We start from the raw sequence: 19,746 nt of genomic DNA on the forward strand, positions 1-19,746 counted from the left end.
TGCTGCTTGGATACATTGGAGTTAGGTATGCTAACTTAAATGAAAGTAAATTTTAACTACCTTTTTGCTTCTCCAGTTATCACTGGAAATTCAAACTGGATTCTGCCTTCTCTGTTAGCAGAATTATTAACTCCTCCTATGCTCCTAAAGCCTGAGTGTAGTGAGGACATGACTATAAGTAGCAGGCTTCAAGAAGAATAAATCAGGCAAAATTTAATTTCCCAAACCATGTGTAAGACCAAAATATCACAATCATTTTGTAAAGCCAATAGTAGAAGAATTTTTCAACATCAGCTTGAAAGATACTTAAATACCATGGTGATTGAATACAGTATTTTCCCTGCCTGGTACTACCATATCTGTATTTTGTGCTTCAGGGAAATTTGTCTTCAGAATGGCTGATCTGATGGCTTATCAAATTTAGTATATCAAAAGCTTGTATAAATGTGAAGGCTATTGACATGCTTGCCAGTTGATAAATATTGTGGAGCTGCATTAATATCAACTGCTGCAGGTTAATGGGTGCTCTTGCCAGACAAGTGATATTAGCAGATATATATGTTCCTTGTTTTCAGGACTCATTAATCTGTGTTGTTTTCTTAGTTTCCCCTTGTTTGGTGTAGTCAGTGCTTGGAAGACAAGTATTGATTTCCGAAAGTCAAGTGGCAGAGAAGAAGTGAGTGCAGTGCTGATGGCAGAGCAGGGAGCAAGAAGCAAAGTGAGGATTTCCTCCTTTTGTGATATGGAGGGATGAGGCTGCAGCTGTCGGCTGCATACAAAAATATGTTATTTTGAGAAATATTTGCATGCCACTGTATTTGAAATTCTTGTTAGTCCCTTCATATTTCTGATTTAACTGAAAGGATTTGATTGCTAGTGATCAGCTTTGTCTTTCAAGGAGTATGGTCAAGGGCTTCATTTTCTGTGTTCCTAGTGAATGGATAGGAGAGAGCAGGGAGAAAAATATGCAAGAAGATGGAGGAAGAGCATTAACGCTGGGCAAGAGGAGACAACGTAGGGGACCTATGGCAAGTGTTGCTTTATTTGATCATTTCAGGTGATTTATTGGTTGGTGCAGACTAAGAGTGGTCATGAGGATGCAGAAGTCCAAAGAGAAGTGACCGCCTTCTTGTGTGTATAAAACTGCAGCTGTGTCTCATGGTGCTTTGACTGCTCAGGTGTAGGTCACTTTTTCCTGCAGAACTGCAAAAACTTTATTTATAAAACTTTTAAGGCAGCTAATTATAGTTGTGCCCTTTTTTCCCTACAAGGACATTTTGGAGAAATTAAAGACACTTCACCCATTGCCAGGGCTGATATTGGAATGGAGGAGGATCAACAATGCCATTACTAAAGTGGTGTTTCCACTACAGAGGGAAAAGCGATTGAATTCTGCACTGGGAATGGAAAGGATATATCCAGTCTCACAGACTCACACGGCTACAGGTAAAGAAATGTGTGCAAAATCCTCACTTCTTACCGATTTGTGTGTGTGTGTATGTGGGCAGCTTTTCTGTGGGGAAAAGATAGGAAATCAAGCCCGTGTTCTACTTCAACCGAATGAAAATACTGAAATATTTAGGGCAGATTCATGTGAAATAAAAGTCTAGATGCGTTAAAATAGCTTTTGTGTTCACTAAGCAGTATTATTCGTTTCTTGCACATATTAATATGATAGAGAGACTCCTTTTGTACCCTTATTTAGTTCTGCCTTGCCTTCCTTCTCAGGTCGAATAACCTTCACAGAGCCAAATATCCAGAATGTGCCAAGAGATTTTGAGATTGAAATGCCAACTGTGGTTGAAGAAAGCCCACCTTCCCGAGCCCATGGAAATGTTAATTCTCGTGCTATTTCTGGGGGCAGGTAGGATGATATTGGCAAAGCTTCTGTCTACTCTTCTGATCTTAATGTGGTCGAATTGTCAAATTTCTCTTTTCTGATTTCACCTGTAGCTACTGTCACATCAGTGTGATTTGTTACTCAGTGTTTCTCTTACAGTTTCAGGGGAATAGATACCTAAAAATCAGTGACACATGAAAGACCTAATAGTAACTAACAGCATGTGGTTCCATGTAGCCATTTGCTTTTTGAAATTCTTTATGAAAGCCTACAGTGAGATTAGCATTATGCTCCCAACCGTTGGATGAAAAGCTTGAGCTGAAAAGTAACTAAACTGAAGTTAAGATCTGGTTTGACTTTCTAAGAGCTGCTCTGAAAGAGGATAGTATATTGTGGAAGAAGTAGAATGCTGTTTTATGCTGTGCAGTTCCCTGTTTAAGGGAACATGGACAAATAGATTTTTAGTCTTTGTTAATAATTTCATTTGTGATAATGATCCTGCAAAAGCTACCAGATAGCAGAAGAAGATTTCTAAATCTGGTTGCTGTTAACCAAATGCCCTATTTTGACAGCATTACATGCCTAAACAGTTGTGTGGAAGTCTAGTGAAATATCAAGGTGGATCTCTTAGCAGCTAGCTTGTGAGCTTTGAGTCTTCATACTTGGTAGTGGTTTTCTGTCCTTTCAGTTTCTCTTTCCATTCAGGTTCTTGTCCTGCATGTGTTACCTGAGTGACTTTTATCATCTTTTTTCCCATAACAAGATGCGAGAACATTCAGAAGTTTTTTTTGACCCTTCTATCTGTCTTTTCCTACCACCATGTATCTAACATCCTTGTGCCTCGAGTAGGTCATGGGAAGAGAGCCCAGGAGTAGCAGGATCTTGTCCATCTCTCTTCAGGAGAAGAAGCAGCTGAGAAATAGCTCTGGCAGTGCTCAGGCTTGCAGCAGCTTTGCAGGACAGCTAGAGAGTGGGCTGGGTTCTTAGAGTCTTCCCTGTGGAGAAGCAGCCCATCAAAGGAATGGAGTGCTTGCTGAACTTTGAGAGGTCAGCTTCTCAGGCTGACCTTTGAGACTACGTTCCTTAGTTACGTGGCCACTGTGTTAGGAAGACGGGCAGTCCTAAAGGCACAGAAATGACTGCTGGCACGAAAGAAGCTGTCCTGCAGTCTAAGTCTGATATGCCTTCCAATCTTTGGTCCAAACTGTCTTTTATCTTAGTAATTATTATTACTACTCCTTCCTCCTGTTGTAAGAAGCTCCTGACCAAAGGAGTGTAGCTAAATTACATCATGGTATAAAACCTTTACTCATTCAACTAAATTGGGAACTTGTGCTGGACAGTGTGATTCTCTACAGTTCCCATATGTTGTCCCTCACCTTTATTTCTTTTGAAAATGTATTTCTGTGATTTTTGTGCTTTCATCTCCTTGATCTCTACCGTCCCTGAAATGACAAGGTATAAGAAAAAAAGAGAGTGCACAAGGGAATAGAGCATGATGTCTTTTCTGTGCTTTGCTTTGCTGAAAGTAGTCTTGATCTCAGAGGTACCTTTTCATTCTGATAAAGAAATTGTTCAGATCCCTGACCCAAACGTCAAAGACTTATAAAGGCCTTTTGGCTCCAAGTGAAGAACACAACCGGCTGGCTGGTAGACTGGCGCTGATGGGAGTAGGAGGTGTGAGTGGTGTCACAGCTGTGCACTGTTCTGTGGGTGCACTGATGGATACAATTCCATCTGTAGCTACAATGGACTTGGTGGGACAAGAGAGCTAAGCAAGCCCTGAGAGGTTGCAGAGCACCTGGTGCCACTATAATCTTCTGACCTTCTCAAAAAAGAAAATCTGGTTGCTTTGAGGCCATTTTTTTGCTCAGTCTGTAGAGAGGAAACAGGCAGTGTTCTATGAGCATGTGTTCTACAACTTCTGCTCTGCTTTTACAGGCTTACTTGCATCCGTGTGCATGCGCAGTCATGAGGCTTATGTTGTGGGGGAAATCTTTTCTGTCTTTTCTAGGCGTTCTGCATGTGAGAATGATGTTAGAGAAGACTTGGCACTCAAGAAGGGGTGTTGAATTTTTAGGATTCCTGTAGGACTCCTTTGACATCTTTCTGGAATGCAGCCATCATAGATTGGGGGCCATTCATCTTACCTGTTTTGGAGTGGAATTATCCAACTTCTGGACCAAACTCTGAATGTACTAGAAAGATTTATCCCTAAATCTGTTCAGAGTCAGTAAATCCCTTCAGGTGTACGTGCAATCTCTGTCCAATTCCCCCATGGTCAACTTTAGGTATGGATTGTCCAGAAAGGCAGAATAGAAGCTACTGTCTCACTTTTTTTCACTGATCCTTTGTGGCAAAAATAATTATGCATCTTTCAGTGTTTTAGAAATTGGTGAAGAACAGTCATTTTTTGTGTCCTCAGATGTAGAAAGCGTTCCAGTATTGTGCCTAATGACCTAAAGGTTCAGGCTGAAGACAGATTTGAAGAAAGAGGAATACCATTTTCTGTTAGCATGAGGCATGCTTTTGTTCCCTTCCCAGGTAATGCTCAGATCGTGCTCTGTGCCAGCTAATTGTTAAGAATATAGTTAACAAAAAATTCTAGAGCTAATGAAGAGTTAAGAATTGATGACAGTGTACATCTGAGTAAGGAGCCTACTTGGAAAACTAATGCAGTAGTTAGCATGCACTCAAAATTATTCACAAGATTGTAAAGGAGAGCGTTTCAACTGGGGAAAGAATTCAAATGTTCACACCTTCATTTCCTCTTTAAGAATACTTATTTTTTAAAGAGCTGTAGTTTTGCAGCTCTTAGAGTGCAATTTGTGTATTATCTAGAGTGTTCATATTCTATCCAAATATCAGTTCTCACGTTGCCTACCCTGGCTCAGTACAAGTCTGCTGGTCTGGTCTCTCTGCTGATCATTCCTATCAGGTGCTAGACCTCTACATAGACAGCTGGACAGATACTTCTCTGTGTGTTTTTGATGGATTTTAGATGTAGGGGCTGGGTGGAAAGCAGGCAGGCTTGGGCACTGGGGAAATGGGCAAGAATTTGTCTGATTTAATTTCTACTATTTATTGGCACAACTTTCAGCAGTGGCAGAAGCAACCCCTAAAGGTATTTGCAAGAAAATGGAGACTGAGGTTGCATAGAAATAACTGTGGAAAACTTTCAAAGCAGAAGGTGCAAGGGCAGCTTCAGTCCTTCTCACTGTGGTGGTTATGCCTCTCTCAGGCTACCTCACATGAGTGAAAGGAAAGTTCTGTGGTTTAGCAGCATGTGCTATATCCTCTTTGCACTGGTACCACCGAGGTGTAAAGGATGGCAACTGTCAAGTATAGGTGATTCAGGCCTTCAGTTTCTCAGAGGATGGAGGGTCATGTGGTTAGAGTGTTATTGGAGTAATTTATGAAATAATGATTTCTGCTACCTTCTTGACCTCAGGTGGCTTAATCTTGGCTGCCGATTACTCTCAGCTTGAACTGAGGATCCTTGCTCATTTGTCCTGTGACTGTCGACTCATTCAAGCCTTGAATGGAGGTACTGATGTCTTTAAGAGCATTGCAGCAGAATGGAAAATGATTGATCCCGAAGCTGTTGGAGATAGGACCAGACAACAAGCTAAACAGGTAATTTTTAGGAAAAAGATTCAGCAGCAGCTTTCTGGACAGGAAGGTTCAGTGTTCAAAACATCAGGGAGTCACAATAGTTTGGCTGTGATTGTTCAGTAGTTGCGTTGTATGTCCTCCCACTCTCAATGCATTTCAATTGGAGCTGTCTGGGGTTTGTGGGATGAGGGTGGAGAAAAGCGGTATGAATGGCCTGGACTCAGAGGTAGTCTCTTTTCTTGAATGCTTGCCCTTGTTCCTATATACTTGTCTTCCAGTGAATCACATTCTGTTTTGGCTCTGCTTTCTCTGCATGGCTCACCATATGGTTGTGGTTCTTCACACTGTCCTCTGGCAGATTTGCTATGGAATCATCTATGGAATAGGAGCAAAATCTTTAGGCGAGCAGATGGGAATTGATGAAAATGAAGCTGCCAATTACATTGAATCCTTCAAATCAAGATACACAGGTTTGGATCTCGCCGTTTGGGAGCTGTGTGGGGTGGTTTGTTGTTTTTAATCCCTTCTCTCCATGCTTTTTCAAATCCTAAATTTGTTTCAGCCCTCTCCTACTCCTATCTCTTTTTCAAAGCTTTTAATTTTGAAAAAGTCCAGTGCATGAACACAGCAGTTTTATACTCTGTAATGTTTTACTCTACACTCTAGTTTTATTCATCTTTAGGACCTTGTTGTTTGCTTATTACATTAATTATTTTTTTAATTAATTAATAAGCCCTAGGGATTCATTTTGAAGTTCTTAACTTTCTGAATAAGAAACACTCTTTTCTTTATTAAAACACACAGCTTCAAAGGATATGCAATACAACTTTAGACCCTACTTCTTACAATTTTTGAATATAACATTTCTCTGTTCTACTTTTGTCTTCTGCTTTCATTGAGTTTTAAACTGTTTTGCGTATAACCCTTACATTTTTATCTAGCTGCTCTGAGCAGCTCTCCCATGTTTTGTAAAAAGACATTGTTGCATTTCTAAGAAGCATGTTAATTTTTAGGAAAGCTATAGAGAGATTAGAGCTGCAATCAGAAAATGAATGGAGGGCAAATGGGATGAGAAACAGCTAGCTCTAATCATAAAACTTGGAAATGAGCTGGAAAATTACGTTCTGAAAATTCAGGGTTTGTTTCTTTAGGAGGCAGATGCTGAGAAATGGTGTCCTTTAAGAGTCTGTTTAGTCTCCAGTAATTACTGGATAGTCTCTCCTTCGTGACCATTAGGAACAACTTCCTGCTTCCTCCCTCTCAGTACATGTGCATATACATGAACTCCACAATGTACCTTGTATTGTAACTTCACTTCTTATGAATTTTCACTTATATTTATTGCCAAGCTGACATGCTAAATTACATACTGAATGAATTGACTAATACTGTCAGTCTTGGCCTTGAATAGCTCATTTTATGTTTTGTAAACCTTGGAAAGAAACTGCCTGAATTTAACTTTTTCCACTTTAGTGCAGTTGTTACCTGAACTTGCAGTGAAAGGGACTCTTCCCTGTCCACTTTTCTTTGACCTAAGTTTCTTTTTAACACTCTTGGTGATTCACTCCTTCCCTTGCAAAGTGCGGGTGGGTGAGTTCCTTTCATCCTAGAATCTGAAGTGGCATAGTCTGAAGTCAGGCAGCCTGAGGCATCAAGGGCTTGGACTTCTGCTTTCAACTTACTCCCTTCCTACTACTTGTATTTGCAGTGCTGGTCCAGGTCCTGACCTTGCCATTATCAGTAATACACGTATGATCCTCTGTGCCTGGGCACTGTGCAGAACAGACTTCCTACCTCCTTCTGCACAGCCAGATATCCTGACACTCTGCCCTCTCTTCCACCTCAGAAGTCTTAATGGGTTTCCCAGCAGAGCTGCATATAGGCTGAATAAGTGATCGTCTGCCCTTGTCCACTGACAGGCTCTAGGAAATGTAAAGAATTATCTTTGTGCTGCTTGGGTGTCCTAGACTGCTTTCAGTGACCCCAGTGAGAAGTCAATATGGAGTGTCAGTTGTATTAGGGAAAACTTTCTCTTTCCTTTCACAGGGATTCAGCAATTCTTGAGGGAGACAGTGAGGAGCTGCAGAAGAGATGGGTTTGTGCAGACCATCCTGGGAAGACGGCGATACCTGCCAGCTATCAAGGATCCAAACCCCTACAGTAAAGCTCATGTATGTTGAGTGCAGTAGTGCGGTACCCTTTTTTATTTAAAATTTTTTTTATTATTGTTTAAATTTCTTTTTAAAGTATTAGATTTCTTTGCATATCCATACTTGTAGTTTTACAGGGTCTATGAACCATCTTGGTCATGACCTTCCACTTCTCACTTAGTTCGCTGTTCCCTCAGTTATTCTCTGAATAACAGAGCTTTTGTCATGGTCTGCTTGATGTAAGTCTTCTGTGACTGGGTGTACAGCTGTCATCACTGTGCTAACCTAACTTCAGAACTCCCACGTTGGAACCGGAGTGAGTAATTTATTGAAATAAGTGGACATGATTTTAAAAAGCCTCCGCACAGTGATGTGCTTTAACTCTTCAGGCTGAGTTGCTCCCACTCAGCAGTCTTTGTATGTTATATGCTGTCAGCACTTGAACAAGAGAGAGCATTTAAGTCGTGTATTTTTGGGTATTTGTTCCTTATTTCCCCTCAAAGGAAAATTGCTTTAACTTGTTAGATAAATATTTACTTAATATACGCCTTTGCACCGGCATTATTTTTGTTAAGGTCATTTCGGACACATCTGTCATAGTCTTTACTTCTGTAACAGTGAATTGAGTCCCTGGGGAGATGCTGGCGCATTTCTCTGGGGAGGAAGCATTACACTCTTCAGTAGGAAGCTGGATCAGGTTGTGTGGAATTAGACTAGAGTGGAAGAGGTAGGAAGTGGGGGAATTTGTACTCCAAGTAGTTGAAAGGGAAACAAGGAAACTTAAAAAAAAACTTTTGAGATGATTTGACTATTGAATCTGAATCATACTTCAGCATGAAGCTTTGCAGATGCACCTTCTGTTCAACTTTGATTTATTCTTTAAAATCAAATTAAAGACTAGTTAATGAATTATCTTCACTTTCATTTCAGCTTCCTTATAACTTTTTGCACACATTTCAGCTCTAATCAAAGAGAGAAGAACCTTTGAATACAGTTTTCTCATCTGAGGAGGGGATTATAGAGAGGTCTGCTGTAGTTTTGCACAGCTGTAATGCTCTGGTAGTCAAGGTTCACTGCAGTAGACTGGATTATTAGTCTATGAAATGCAGCTTCTTGCCTTTGGTTATCCATTCCTGATAGTACTGAAGATAGGATTGTTGAAGAGAGGATACTGATCAGAGGGCTGGAGCACCTCTTCTATGAGGACAGGCTGAGAGAGTTGGGGTTGTTCAGCCTGGAGAAAAGGCGGCTCCGGGGAGATCTAATTGCGGCCTTCCAGTACCTGAAGGGGCCTACAGGAAAGATGGTGAGGGACTGTTTATCAGGGAGTGTAGTGACAGGACAAGGGGTAATGGGTTTAAGCTGAAGGAGGGTCGATTTAGATCAGATATTAGGAAGAAATTCTTTACTGTTAAGAGGGGTGAGGCACTGGCACAGGTTGCCCAGAGAGGTTGTGGATGCCCCATCCCTGGAAGTGCTCAAGGCCAGGTTGGATGGGGCTTTGGGCAACCTGGTCTAGTGGAGGGCGTCCCCATGGCAGGGGGGTTGGAACTAGATGGGCTTTAAGGTCCCTTCCAACCCAAACCATTCTATGGTTCTATGGTTCTATGATAGGCAGAAGTGTCTCACGGTATTTGGATTAACTGTGAGATTTTTTGGCTTCTCATGGAATTGTTACCGTGTGTGTGCTTCTCCCTCTTGTGGCCTGTGACTTTTGCAGCTAATTACCCTTGATACTAATTTTAATTTTGTGGAAATCCTGCTTTTCTCAGTCACTTGGAGAAATTTTCTGTCTGAAGCTAGTCTGGAATGTCTCTTTCAGGCAGATATAACAAACTCTTTATCTGGAGGTTTTACTATGCCTGTATTTGGCCATGTATTTATTATTTTTAATGAAGTACATGTTGCATGCTGGATTTATTTTTTTGGGGTAGGTTTTCAGAACAACTATCTCTGTTTAGGCAGAGCGACAGGCTGTGAATACAACTGTTCAGGGATCTGCTGCAGACATTGTCAAAACAGCCACTGTGAACATTCAGAGACGCCTGGAAGCTTTCCCCTCTGCGATCAAGTCCCACGGGCATCTGGAGAGCTCCTTCCAGAGAGGTAAGACCGGTATGCTCGCCTCTTCCATGTACACTAGATCAAAACTTTCAGTGTTACTTATTAAATTAAAAAAAAAAAAAATTGCCTGCAAAAAAAAAAGTTAGGGGTAGGAGACATTTAATTTCCTGATAGTGGTAAGTCTGTGTATAATGGGCAAAAAAGTCCTAAGGAAGGAGGAAGGGTGTCTGCTCAACACACAAACTAAAGCAAATGCTGTGATCAATTCAGAATCCCCAATTGCCTCAAAGCAGATCTTGCAAAGGTTGGCAGTGGGAGTTCATATGTGCTGTGGTCTGTGATGCCACCACAGAATTGTTCGAAAGTAGGAAGGAGAAACCGAGCAGAAACTCTGGCTTCACAGGCAGTGAAAAGATAGAGTGGAACAACTTCTAGTTCCAAAAATACTTTTTTTTTGTTTAGAATTAAGTCTGGAATTTGTTGGCTGAAATTTGATGTACAGAGACTCCATAAAAGCATTATCTGAAGCACTTATGAGCATAAATTTCTTCTGGCTGCAGCTAGCAAATCTGTGCTGGGGTACTCATTCCCAGAGAAGTGCTATGAAGACTTTTTTTAGCATCATGTAGACAGTGTTTTGTTCATCAGTCATATATTTTTAGAAAGACAACTTAAGGGACGGAGTGCTGTATTTCTTTGATAGTTCTTATGCTTCAACTGAAACATGAAGCTGTCTTAATATGAAGAGTCTGATGTGTAGGACTGAGAAGGAAAACTAAATAATTAATTGCCGAACCTCTAAAAATATGTCAAGGAGTTTTATTTTAGAGAGACAAGGCTCAGAGGTCTGCTAAGAGTAGAAGGCATGTGCTCAGCAGAACTTTCCAGCCCTTCCAGGAGCAGCAGCTACTGACCTTTGGCCAACGTAGGAAGGCAAGCAGATGGATTTGTGACAGGTTTTCCTCCTCTGATACTAGCTGTTTCAAGAACTGGAAGGAATTCTCTTCCAGCAAGTTATAAATGCCTGTACCATCAGAGACGCATGCTGCATCATGTGGCTTCTGCAACATTGCTTCTTCAGCGTAAGGCTTGTGTGAGGAGCTGATGATGCTGTGAAACCCTTCCATAGATGTGAACTGGAGTCCTCCTGTTAGCTAACCTGAGAAATAAGTAACTTTTGAGTGCCTGTGTCTGAGGTTGTGTTTGTTTATTTTTTTTAAAAAGAGCTTTTACCATGGAACAGTTTGTTTTATTCTTGTCAGGCAAGGCCTACCAGGATCCTGTTTTTGTCAGCTGCTTACTTGTTTATTCACAAACTGCTCTTTTTTTTCTTTCCTTTTTTTAATCAGGAGTAGTAGCTACAGTTTCAGATAACTGCATTTGGGAGGAGGCTTGCTGCCTTTTTAGACTAGCCATTAAAATGATTTTTGAAGAAAAGCAGAATCCTAATTCATTGCCAGAGAGAACATTGTAAACCAACTTCTGATTAAACTTGACATGATTTTGTTTAAAATTTACTTCTAAAACAGATGGTTCAGGAGATGCAACTGTCTCTTGTTTCTGTTCTGATTTGTATCATTATAATGTAAGGCTGAAATGTTTATATCTAAAATGCTTTTCATTAACATTTTTCCCTCAGTAGCTGTACAAATATTGATAGAATAGTAATGTTTTGTGGTTTTATCTGTAGGCATGGGCTGTTTCATTTTAAAGTTCTGCATGTTCTTTTTCTCAGCATTAGGAATGTGTGAGGGTTTTTTTTAATTACAGGAAACATGCCTTTGCATAATGGTCTCTAACGAACTGTGCTCTTCACCTTCGTAGGAAGGCTAGCAAGGAAGAGAAACAGAGGGATGTTACATCCCATCAGCGGAGGTTTCTTTATCCTCCAACTCCATGATGAGCTCCTCTATGAAGTTGCAGAGGACGATGTCATCCAGGTACAGCCAAGCAGTTACTTTTTCAGCTATCTACTGTATGATGATGTTCCAAAAAACCCTTCCTTCTAGGGGCTCAGGTTCTTTTCCCCCGATCCTCTCTGCTGTGTGCTAAAAGGTCTGTGAAGACGGTGTTAAATTGGATGAAGAATGATTATATTCTCGATTCCTTTATTTTCAGGCTCAAGTTCATTTTTCTAACGTGTGCTTTGCTGCTTATAGTAGCAGTTCATGCAACTTCTCTGCAAGACTTCATGAGTGAAGTAGCTTAATATTGTTGACAGGTGTAGGGGGAAGTTTTTCCTTGTTCGGAGGTGTTTTTGTTTCCCTGTTTATACTTGTGTCTTCTGGTGCCTAACTCAGAACATGTGTTGTCACAGCTGTGGTTTGTACTCTGCGTAGGGAAAGGAGGATTCCTTGCTTTTGGTGCTTTTTTCCTCATTCCCTACCTACCTGTCTTTCTGGTAGGAGTGTTATGGTGCTGGTTAGCAGCATGGTACATATAAGAAATGTGCTGTGTGGACTTAAGGTACCTTTCGTGTGCATGTGTGTCTCTGTGCGTGCTCATCCACTGTGAAGGGCGTTCCTGTGCCTGGGCATAGTGATGCCTCTGCGACCGCTTTTGGTAGCAAGCGTTTTAGCCATGTGTTGGCAGCTCGCTGTTTTCCCAAGCCCTGTGCACAAATGCAGGGAGGCTCCCAGGGCATCCTTCCATAGCTTGGGGGTGTCTTTCTCCCACTTCTGGTCTGCGCATACACATCTATAATGACAAAGGGCCATTTCCTGACAGCAAGCAGTAACTCCTAGTCTGAGAGAGCTTTCAGCAGTAGTGACTGGCCCGAGCATTTTCTTTTTTTTTTTTTAACTTTCATTAAGAACAAAAGATTTAATACTTTTCTCTTGAATTTCAGCTCAAGCTTCTGTTCGTTTTGCCAGCTCTGTTCAGACATCTGCTGCCTCAATCCATGCAGGCTGGTTTAGAGATGAAAAAGCTTCTAATTGTCTTTCTGTAGAAAACTGAAATCTCCCGAGTCTAGGCTTTTTTTAAGATACTGAGTCCAAGTTACCACGATGTCCCCAGAAGAGCTGGGGCCAAGTGAGTGGATTTGCTTATTATTTGTTGTATTATATTTTTTTCATTAACAACCTCAACTTCAAGGGAAATTATTACCAGCTTTTCTAACTGCCTTCAGATAGAGACACAACTGTGTCCTGGGCTGCATCAAAAGCAGTGTGACCAGCAGGGCAAGGGAGGGGATCCTGCCCCTCTACTCCGCTCTGGTGAGACCCCACCTGGAGTACTGCGTCCAGCTCTGGGGGCCCCAGTACAGGAGAGACATGGAGCTGTTGGAGCGAGTCCAGAGGAGGCCATGAAGCTGATCAGAGGGCTGGAGCACCTCTCCTGTGTGGACAGGCTGAGAGAGTTGGGATTGTTCGGCCTGGAGAAAAGAAGGCTCTGGGGAGATCGAATTGTGGCTTACCAGTATCTGAAGGGGCCTACAGGAAGGCTGGAGAGGGACTCTTTACGAGGACAGGTAGTGATAGGACAAGGGGTAACGGGTTTTAAACTAAAAGAATGTAGATTAGCTATTAGGAAGAAATTCTTTACTGTGAGAGTGGTGAGGCACTGGGACAGGTTGCCCAGGGAGGTTGTAGAGGCCCCATCCCTGGAAGTGTTCAAGGCCAGGTTGGATGAGGCTTTGGGCAATGTGATCTGGTGGAGGGTGTCCCTGCCCACAGCAGGGGGGTTGGAACTAGATGATCTTTGAGGTCCCTTCCAACCCTAACCATTCTATGATTTCTGTCCATAGACTTTCTTGGCAGTCACCTAAAACAGCATATGTACACAAGGCATGTTTCCTAGACTCAGATGTGCCTTGTGTGTGCCAGATTTGCTTGTTTTTCAAGGATTTCTGTCTAGCTGAGACAACAGGGTACTACTTACCCCTTTGAGTAATTGTTTTTAGGGCCAGAAAGGATTTTTTTTTTTTTTTTTTGGTGATAATATTGCCAGTTGTCCTTTCAGATGCACCATTGGAATTATCCAATAGTGGAAGGATCTGGGTTGGAAAGGATCTCTTGAAGTCTCTCCCTCTTAAGCCTACACTCAAATTAGGGCCTGAATTAATTAGTCCTTCTGAATTGCCATATACTTTTTAGTAAAAAAGAAGCAAGCATTTCTTGGTTTCTGTATTGGTGAGGTTTTTTTTCATCTTACTGGCACCAGAGCTTTATTATACTGTAAATCATGTATTTCTCTGCTGCAAGAGCAATTTTTATTCAGGCAAGTTAGTTTGGTCATGTGCCTGATGCTGGCTCTGGCTTATTTTCAGCTGCTGAAGTGCACAACAGAAAACTAAAAATATCTTTCCATATATCTAGGAATTTGTGTTCCAGTCAGAGTAGCCTTACAAATGGTTTGTAAGAGAAACAACACTAGTGATGGTTCTGTTTTCATTTGCAGTCTATTAGTGAGCTAGCTTGCCTCTTTTAAAAGACCACATTGGGGTAATACCTGTTTTTTCTTGTCGTAAAGGTGTGAAATGCCTGGGGCATCAGGGCTTTCCTAGTCTGTGCAGAATGTCAAAGTGAAGGTAGGGAGCTTGCAGAGCTTATCACAATAGCAAGGCTGTGATAATATTGCCAAAGATGGTAGAAAGAGGGTTGACCTTCTATCTGTTGAGCTGACCCTGGCAACGTGGAATTAGGTAGGAACATAAAGGTATGGACTAGATTAGGAATCAAAGGATGCTTTTAAACTGCTTGATTGTTCCCAGTATCATTGCATTTATGTTTTTAAGGTGCCCAGTATTCCTCCAAGCACATTTTAGCTGACCATTGAGAACCCTGGAAACAGTGCTGTTTGCTTATTATACAGGAAATTCAGAGCCCAAAGACCCCCACGGCATTGGTGTGTGTCCTGTCTTATCCCATCTGCTTCCCCAGGAACCTCACACAGGTTTTCATGTCTCCCCTGCAGCTGCTGTCCCTTATTCTAGGTGTAGCAGCCCTAATCTGATGTTCCTCACTGGTGGAGGGATTCTCAGAGAATTTCCCTTTGTATAGTTCATGTTTCTTTTGAAATACCAGGCCTCAAACTTGATCAAGGCTGGGGTGGTTTGAATAGAGTGGAAAATTGGTTTGTGTGTCACACAAGCAACATTTTCTATATTCCAGAATCGCATTTGCTTGCTTTCTCACAACAGTGTGCCTTGCTTAAGCCGTGTTCAGTTTTCAATGTCTGATAACCCCATTTTTTTCCTGCCCAGGCAGTTATTTTTCATCCTATCTTTGAACAGTAGATTATTTCTATCCTAGTTCTCTACCCTGCTTCTTTATACTCTGTACTCGTTTGTACTGAATTACAGCCTATTTCAAAGCATTTTTCTAGGTTATCAAGATAATTTTGAAATGCGGTTTGTAAGGGTGTAGGGTTTTGGAAGACAAATCTCCCCCTAGTTCTTAATGCTGTTGTAAACTCTTGTGCTCTGATCTCCTCAAATCCCTCCTCCATTCCCCACTAAAAACTGTGGAGGAATTTCTACTGTGGATACCTGTGAGGGAATTACGAAAACGCACGGAAGGGTCAGAAAGCTTGAATAGTTCCTACGCTGACACAGTGGCCTCTAGCCGAGGTGAGGAATCACAATAATTTCAAAGCCTCTTTTCATTCTGCTGTGGAAAGGTTTGTGGGATGGGTGTGGACTGAAAGATTAATTCAAATAAGCAATCCAGGAGGAACACTGTTCTTTCCCTCTGGTGTGTTTGGTTTGTGTCTTGCTTTCAGTACATAGCAGTTTTCAGAACAGGCTCCACGAAACACTTGGAATTATGCAGCTGGGTGAAAAAGGAGACTCTGTAGGACTCTCAAGTATTTATGGAAACTTAATCTTGCCTTGTTTCTAAGTAGTCTTCAACAGTGCAGAACCGTTCACAACTCTGTGCTGCATAGAATGTTACTGGCTTTATACAGTTTCTCCATTCAGAAAGCCTAATCAGGATAAAAATGTTTGGTTGCATTCCCATTAGTGGCAAGTCAGTGCAAATAAACGCAGAAGAGGAGGACTCCAGGTGTACGGCCACCCCAACTATTGAGAGAAAAACAGCATTGAAGTTACATGCACATCTGATGTCTTGCCTTTACTTGTAGGTCGCTCAGATTGTCAAGCATGAGATGGAAAACGCCATCAAACTCTCAGTAAAACTGAATGTTAAAGTGAAAATTGGACCTAGCTGGGGAGACCTGCAGGACCTGGAGCTCTGACATGAAATACAGAGGCGGAAGGCACCATGGACTGGGTAGGGCAAGGGCTGGCGACACACCTGCATGTGGCGTGATCCTCCCGTGTCCTTTTTCTACAGACATTGTTGCCAGCTGCCTTCTGAAACGTGTGGTGGAAGATGGTATGAATTCAAGCCAAACCCTTCAAAGATCAGACGGTGCAGCGAAGCATGTTTACAGAACTGTGAAATTATTAATTGCTAAAAGCACAGTATTTAAATGAATTCTGTAAAAATATGTTTGAACTTGTAATTTAAAACAAAACCCCAAAGCCTAATGAATTTATTACATATAAAATAAGCTGGATTATTTTATTAAAACAAGGTGCAAAGATAATTTGGCAGTTCTTGTGTGTAATTGTGTCTAGAACAAAAAAAAAAAAAAAGGTCATCGTGTTTGCACTTACTGTTGAATTTTACAGGCCTCTGCTAGGATCATTTTGTACTGAATTCTGCTGCTGATATTCAGGTGGCTTTACTGCTGGCTGGATTTCTCCCTGAGCAGCTGTGCAGCGTTCACAGTGAGTGGAACCAGGGCTTGGTTGGCCTCTGACTTTTAGGAAAGCCTTTTGGTGACTGATTGCCCTAATTCATCCTACTGCTACCTTGCAAACTGGTCTTGAGAGGGGTGTTGTCTGGACTCTGTTACAGTTAACACAAAATCACCAGCAAACCCATTGCTTTTTAAAGAATGAAACCCAATTTATTGGTTAAAAACGTAACGTCAATTTGTATTTTTGTGACGAAAAAACAAAACCTCTCCGTCTGGCCAGCTGAAGTGACAATCTTGCTGGTGTTAGCAGTCTGGTGCGTTAGAGAGGTGTCACTGAACGGTGGTGGGTGACCTGTGGATCTTCATTCAGAGACCTGTCTCCTAGGGAAGCCTCATCCTCTGCCTGTTGGTAGCCTCACTAAAAAACCGCTCAGATTTCCCCTGCGCTTTGCCTCAGCAGCTTTGACTCCATCCTCGTGATCGGGCAGAAAGTTTTTCTGGGAGTTTGGGCTCGTCAAGCTGAGCTGGTCCCAAGACTGACTCAGGTCAGCTGCTGGGATCAGATGCTTCAAAAGAGGGGGCAAGGAAGGAGCTCACAGGGAATTAATCTGCCACTGTTTGGCCTTACTCTCCTCACTAATACCTTCTGGTCTGGCTAAACCTCACATCACATGGTTTCGTTTCCCTTCCAGATGGTTGCGATGGTTATACAAGTTCAGCTGGTTTTAACTCCGTACAATGCCTGACCTGGAATTCTGTTATTTTCATCGTGTAACCCTTGCATGTTACAAGAAAGGGAGGACAGATGCCTCCCGTCATCTTCTTTATGCCTCAAATTATGTCTTCTGCAGTTCCTCCCTAATGTAAGCAATTTTTCACCTTTCCGTTCTTGCCTCCTGTGAGAAATTTTCAAGTCCCTAATTATTCTTTCTGAACTTCTGCTGGATCCTTTTTAAGAAGTGTGCTTTTGAAGTTGCCTTTATAGCCTGATCTGAGAGGATGCACGCTTGGCTTTCAACAGCCCGATAGCGTGCTTGAGCTTCTTAACTTCAAATACGGCGCTTTTGGTGTGGCCATTATCCTGACATCAGAAGTACCTGGCACTGAGGTTTCAAGAACATGGTGAGTTTTAAAAACATATTAATGGGCCTGCGTACAAAAGGCCGCATCCTGGTCTCTGATCCACCACCTGCCTGTCGTGCAGCAAAACAGACCCGTGGTATCGAGTCAAAGCCCCAGGCGAGGATGCCTGGACTGCCCTTCTCAGCACCGACTTGGCCTTCTTTCCTGTTTCATGTTTCACTTTATGCTGAGATTTTCTGTTTCTTTCCTGCCTGCCGTATGCTGTGGTTTTCTACCATGGCTGAGCTCTTCATCCACAGCATTCGTTTGACAGTTGTTTCTTTTCTTAGCTTATTAAAGCTTTTGTTATTAACAGATCCGAGCCTTGGCACCCTGGTGTCTGACCATTTGTGTGCTCTGCCTGTGAAGATGCTGGGTTGGACTTATTATCAATTCACATGGCCTAATGATTTCCTGTCCCTGGGTGTCATGTGGTGACACACCTGTGCTGTATTTCAGGCCTCACCGGAGTTACTATAATTTGAGTTGCTTGTTCTTTGGCACACTATTTTCCTCCCAGATACTGTCTGTAGAATTTCAGAAGGATGGATGTTGCGCGTATTTCCCGACAAGCTCTCTAAACAGGGGTGATGCTAATCAATAAGGGGATTGACACAGAACTAAACCTATTTTGCTAAACAAACTCTATGAGTTAATTTTAATTAAGTAGTAATTTGGAGCAAAGAAGAAGATAAAAGGTGGCCACTGCTCTGCAAGTGAAGCGGCTGCGGCGTTTGAGTCATGGTATTAGAACTGGCTCTGAGCTGTTGCCTGATTGCTGCTATTTACATTCCTTGATTCTGATTAGACCTGAACTATTAGTGAGACTAAGCAGGGGAAGCAGAAGAGAGCTTAGGTCAGGTAAGCAGAGGCACTGCTTAGAACTGTGCAGAAGAGGGTACCTGCTATTTTCTGGTAGAATGAGGTTGGCTGCTTGCATTACTAACTTATTTTTGCCTGTGGGCCCCTTTCCCCCCCCATCTCTGATGGGCTGAGGCCTGTGCTTAGTTGGAAACTGGGCTTTTTTCTAGTTCAGGACCCAATAACCAGAGCGCAGGTTACTCTCTGTTTTCTTGTAGACAGGATGGGATGCATGTGATTGTGTTTGCTCTGTGTTCCTCAGCTGGTTTGTGTGTCTCTCTCTTTGCAGTCCACTCCTGCCTCCTGTTAGCTGGCACCACACAGTACGTGCAGTAACACACATGGTCCGGCAGCCCGAGAAGACGACAGATGACCACTGCAGAAGGGGTGGAAGTCAGGTTTGTTACGGCAGCCTTATTACTTGGTGTACGCGGAACTGCTGCTGCAGCCTAGTCCCGCCTTGTGTCCTGTGCTGCCCTTGCCTGGCTGCTGCACCAGCAGGTGGGTGTCTGGCTGCCAAAATAAATTGGGTCGGGATCCAGTCCTGACAAATACCTGTGGTCACCTGGAACACCTTGTCTTCACAGCAGGTGAACCTGCGTGACCCAGCTCCTTGCAGGGAAGAGCCTGTACCCTTTGGCTGCTGAGCAGCCTTGTTCCATTCGGTTCATACCTGCTTTCTCTTCAAAACGACTCAAATTTCGATCCAGCCTACTACTGCTATTGGGCAGAACTTCCCTGGACTCAGTAGCAGGAACTCCTGCCCTTGAGGTTTGATACAGCTACTCAGTCCTTTTCCTCACATGCAGACCACAAGCTTGTTTTGCTTTGGACTTTCTGTTGCAGCTTTCCTTCTACTCCCATCTACTGAAAGTGCTCTGTGCGCTTTCTTGTAGCTGGGCAGAGGTAGGAGAGAGGCAGGTCACAAAAGATGACATACACATAATCTTATCTCATTCAGTCCTTTTGCCTTTCCCCCATGCTATTTGCATTTCATCAAGGAGACAGTTGTAGTTTTTCCTGTTGTTTTTTTTCTCTAAGTCTGTAGCTGAAAAGAGGGAGCTGGAAGCTCAGTAGCTTTGGCTGACGTTTTTGAGCCTCTCTTGGCAGAGCAACTCAATCGTGTTGTTGGTCAGTGCCCTTCAAGCTCGCTTCTGCCTCTCAGTGACATTTCAGCTTGTAGGTGACTGTTTTTACCTTGAAGTGGAAGTGAGGTAAAGGGCTGTGAAGCCCGGGTACCAAGGCTAATGTTCCTGGGGACTGGTGTTACAATGACGAGCGGCATGTGAGCTGCCTGCAGTAAGGCATAGGAACATTAGCTGGGGACCAGGTTTTGTCCCCGCACGAGCTGCTGGAGGGAGGGAGGTGGCCATCCCCACCCCA

At 42.6% G+C, this 19,746-nt stretch overlaps 1 protein-coding gene across 2 annotated transcripts in view; it reads left to right on the forward strand.

Moving 5' to 3' along the window:
• POLQ (DNA polymerase theta) overlaps window positions 1-16,211 on the forward strand; it is a 56,963-nt gene extending 40,752 nt beyond the window's left edge. Inside the window, exons 22-30 of one of the 2 annotated variants that reach the window (XM_054812746.1) lie at window positions 1,272-1,446; window positions 1,729-1,864; window positions 4,266-4,384; window positions 5,292-5,476; window positions 5,814-5,925; window positions 7,502-7,626; window positions 9,567-9,711; window positions 11,494-11,609; window positions 15,757-16,211. In XM_054812746.1, the coding sequence (XP_054668721.1) occupies window positions 1,272-1,446; window positions 1,729-1,864; window positions 4,266-4,384; window positions 5,292-5,476; window positions 5,814-5,925; window positions 7,502-7,626; window positions 9,567-9,711; window positions 11,494-11,609; window positions 15,757-15,870 (1,227 nt within the window). In that variant the 3' untranslated portion in view covers window positions 15,871-16,211. Of the gene's footprint in view, window positions 1-1,271; window positions 1,447-1,728; window positions 1,865-4,265; window positions 4,385-5,291; window positions 5,477-5,813; window positions 5,926-7,501; window positions 7,627-8,745; window positions 8,774-9,566; window positions 9,712-11,493; window positions 11,610-15,756 lie in introns of those variants that run through there. The other variant, XM_054812745.1, reaches the window with a different exon arrangement.
• The last annotated feature ends 3,535 nt before the right edge of the window (window positions 16,212-19,746 follow it).

This window comes from Grus americana, chromosome 1 (genome assembly GCF_028858705.1).
Source record: "Grus americana isolate bGruAme1 chromosome 1, bGruAme1.mat, whole genome shotgun sequence".
Taxonomy (NCBI): Eukaryota; Metazoa; Chordata; class Aves; order Gruiformes; family Gruidae; genus Grus; species Grus americana.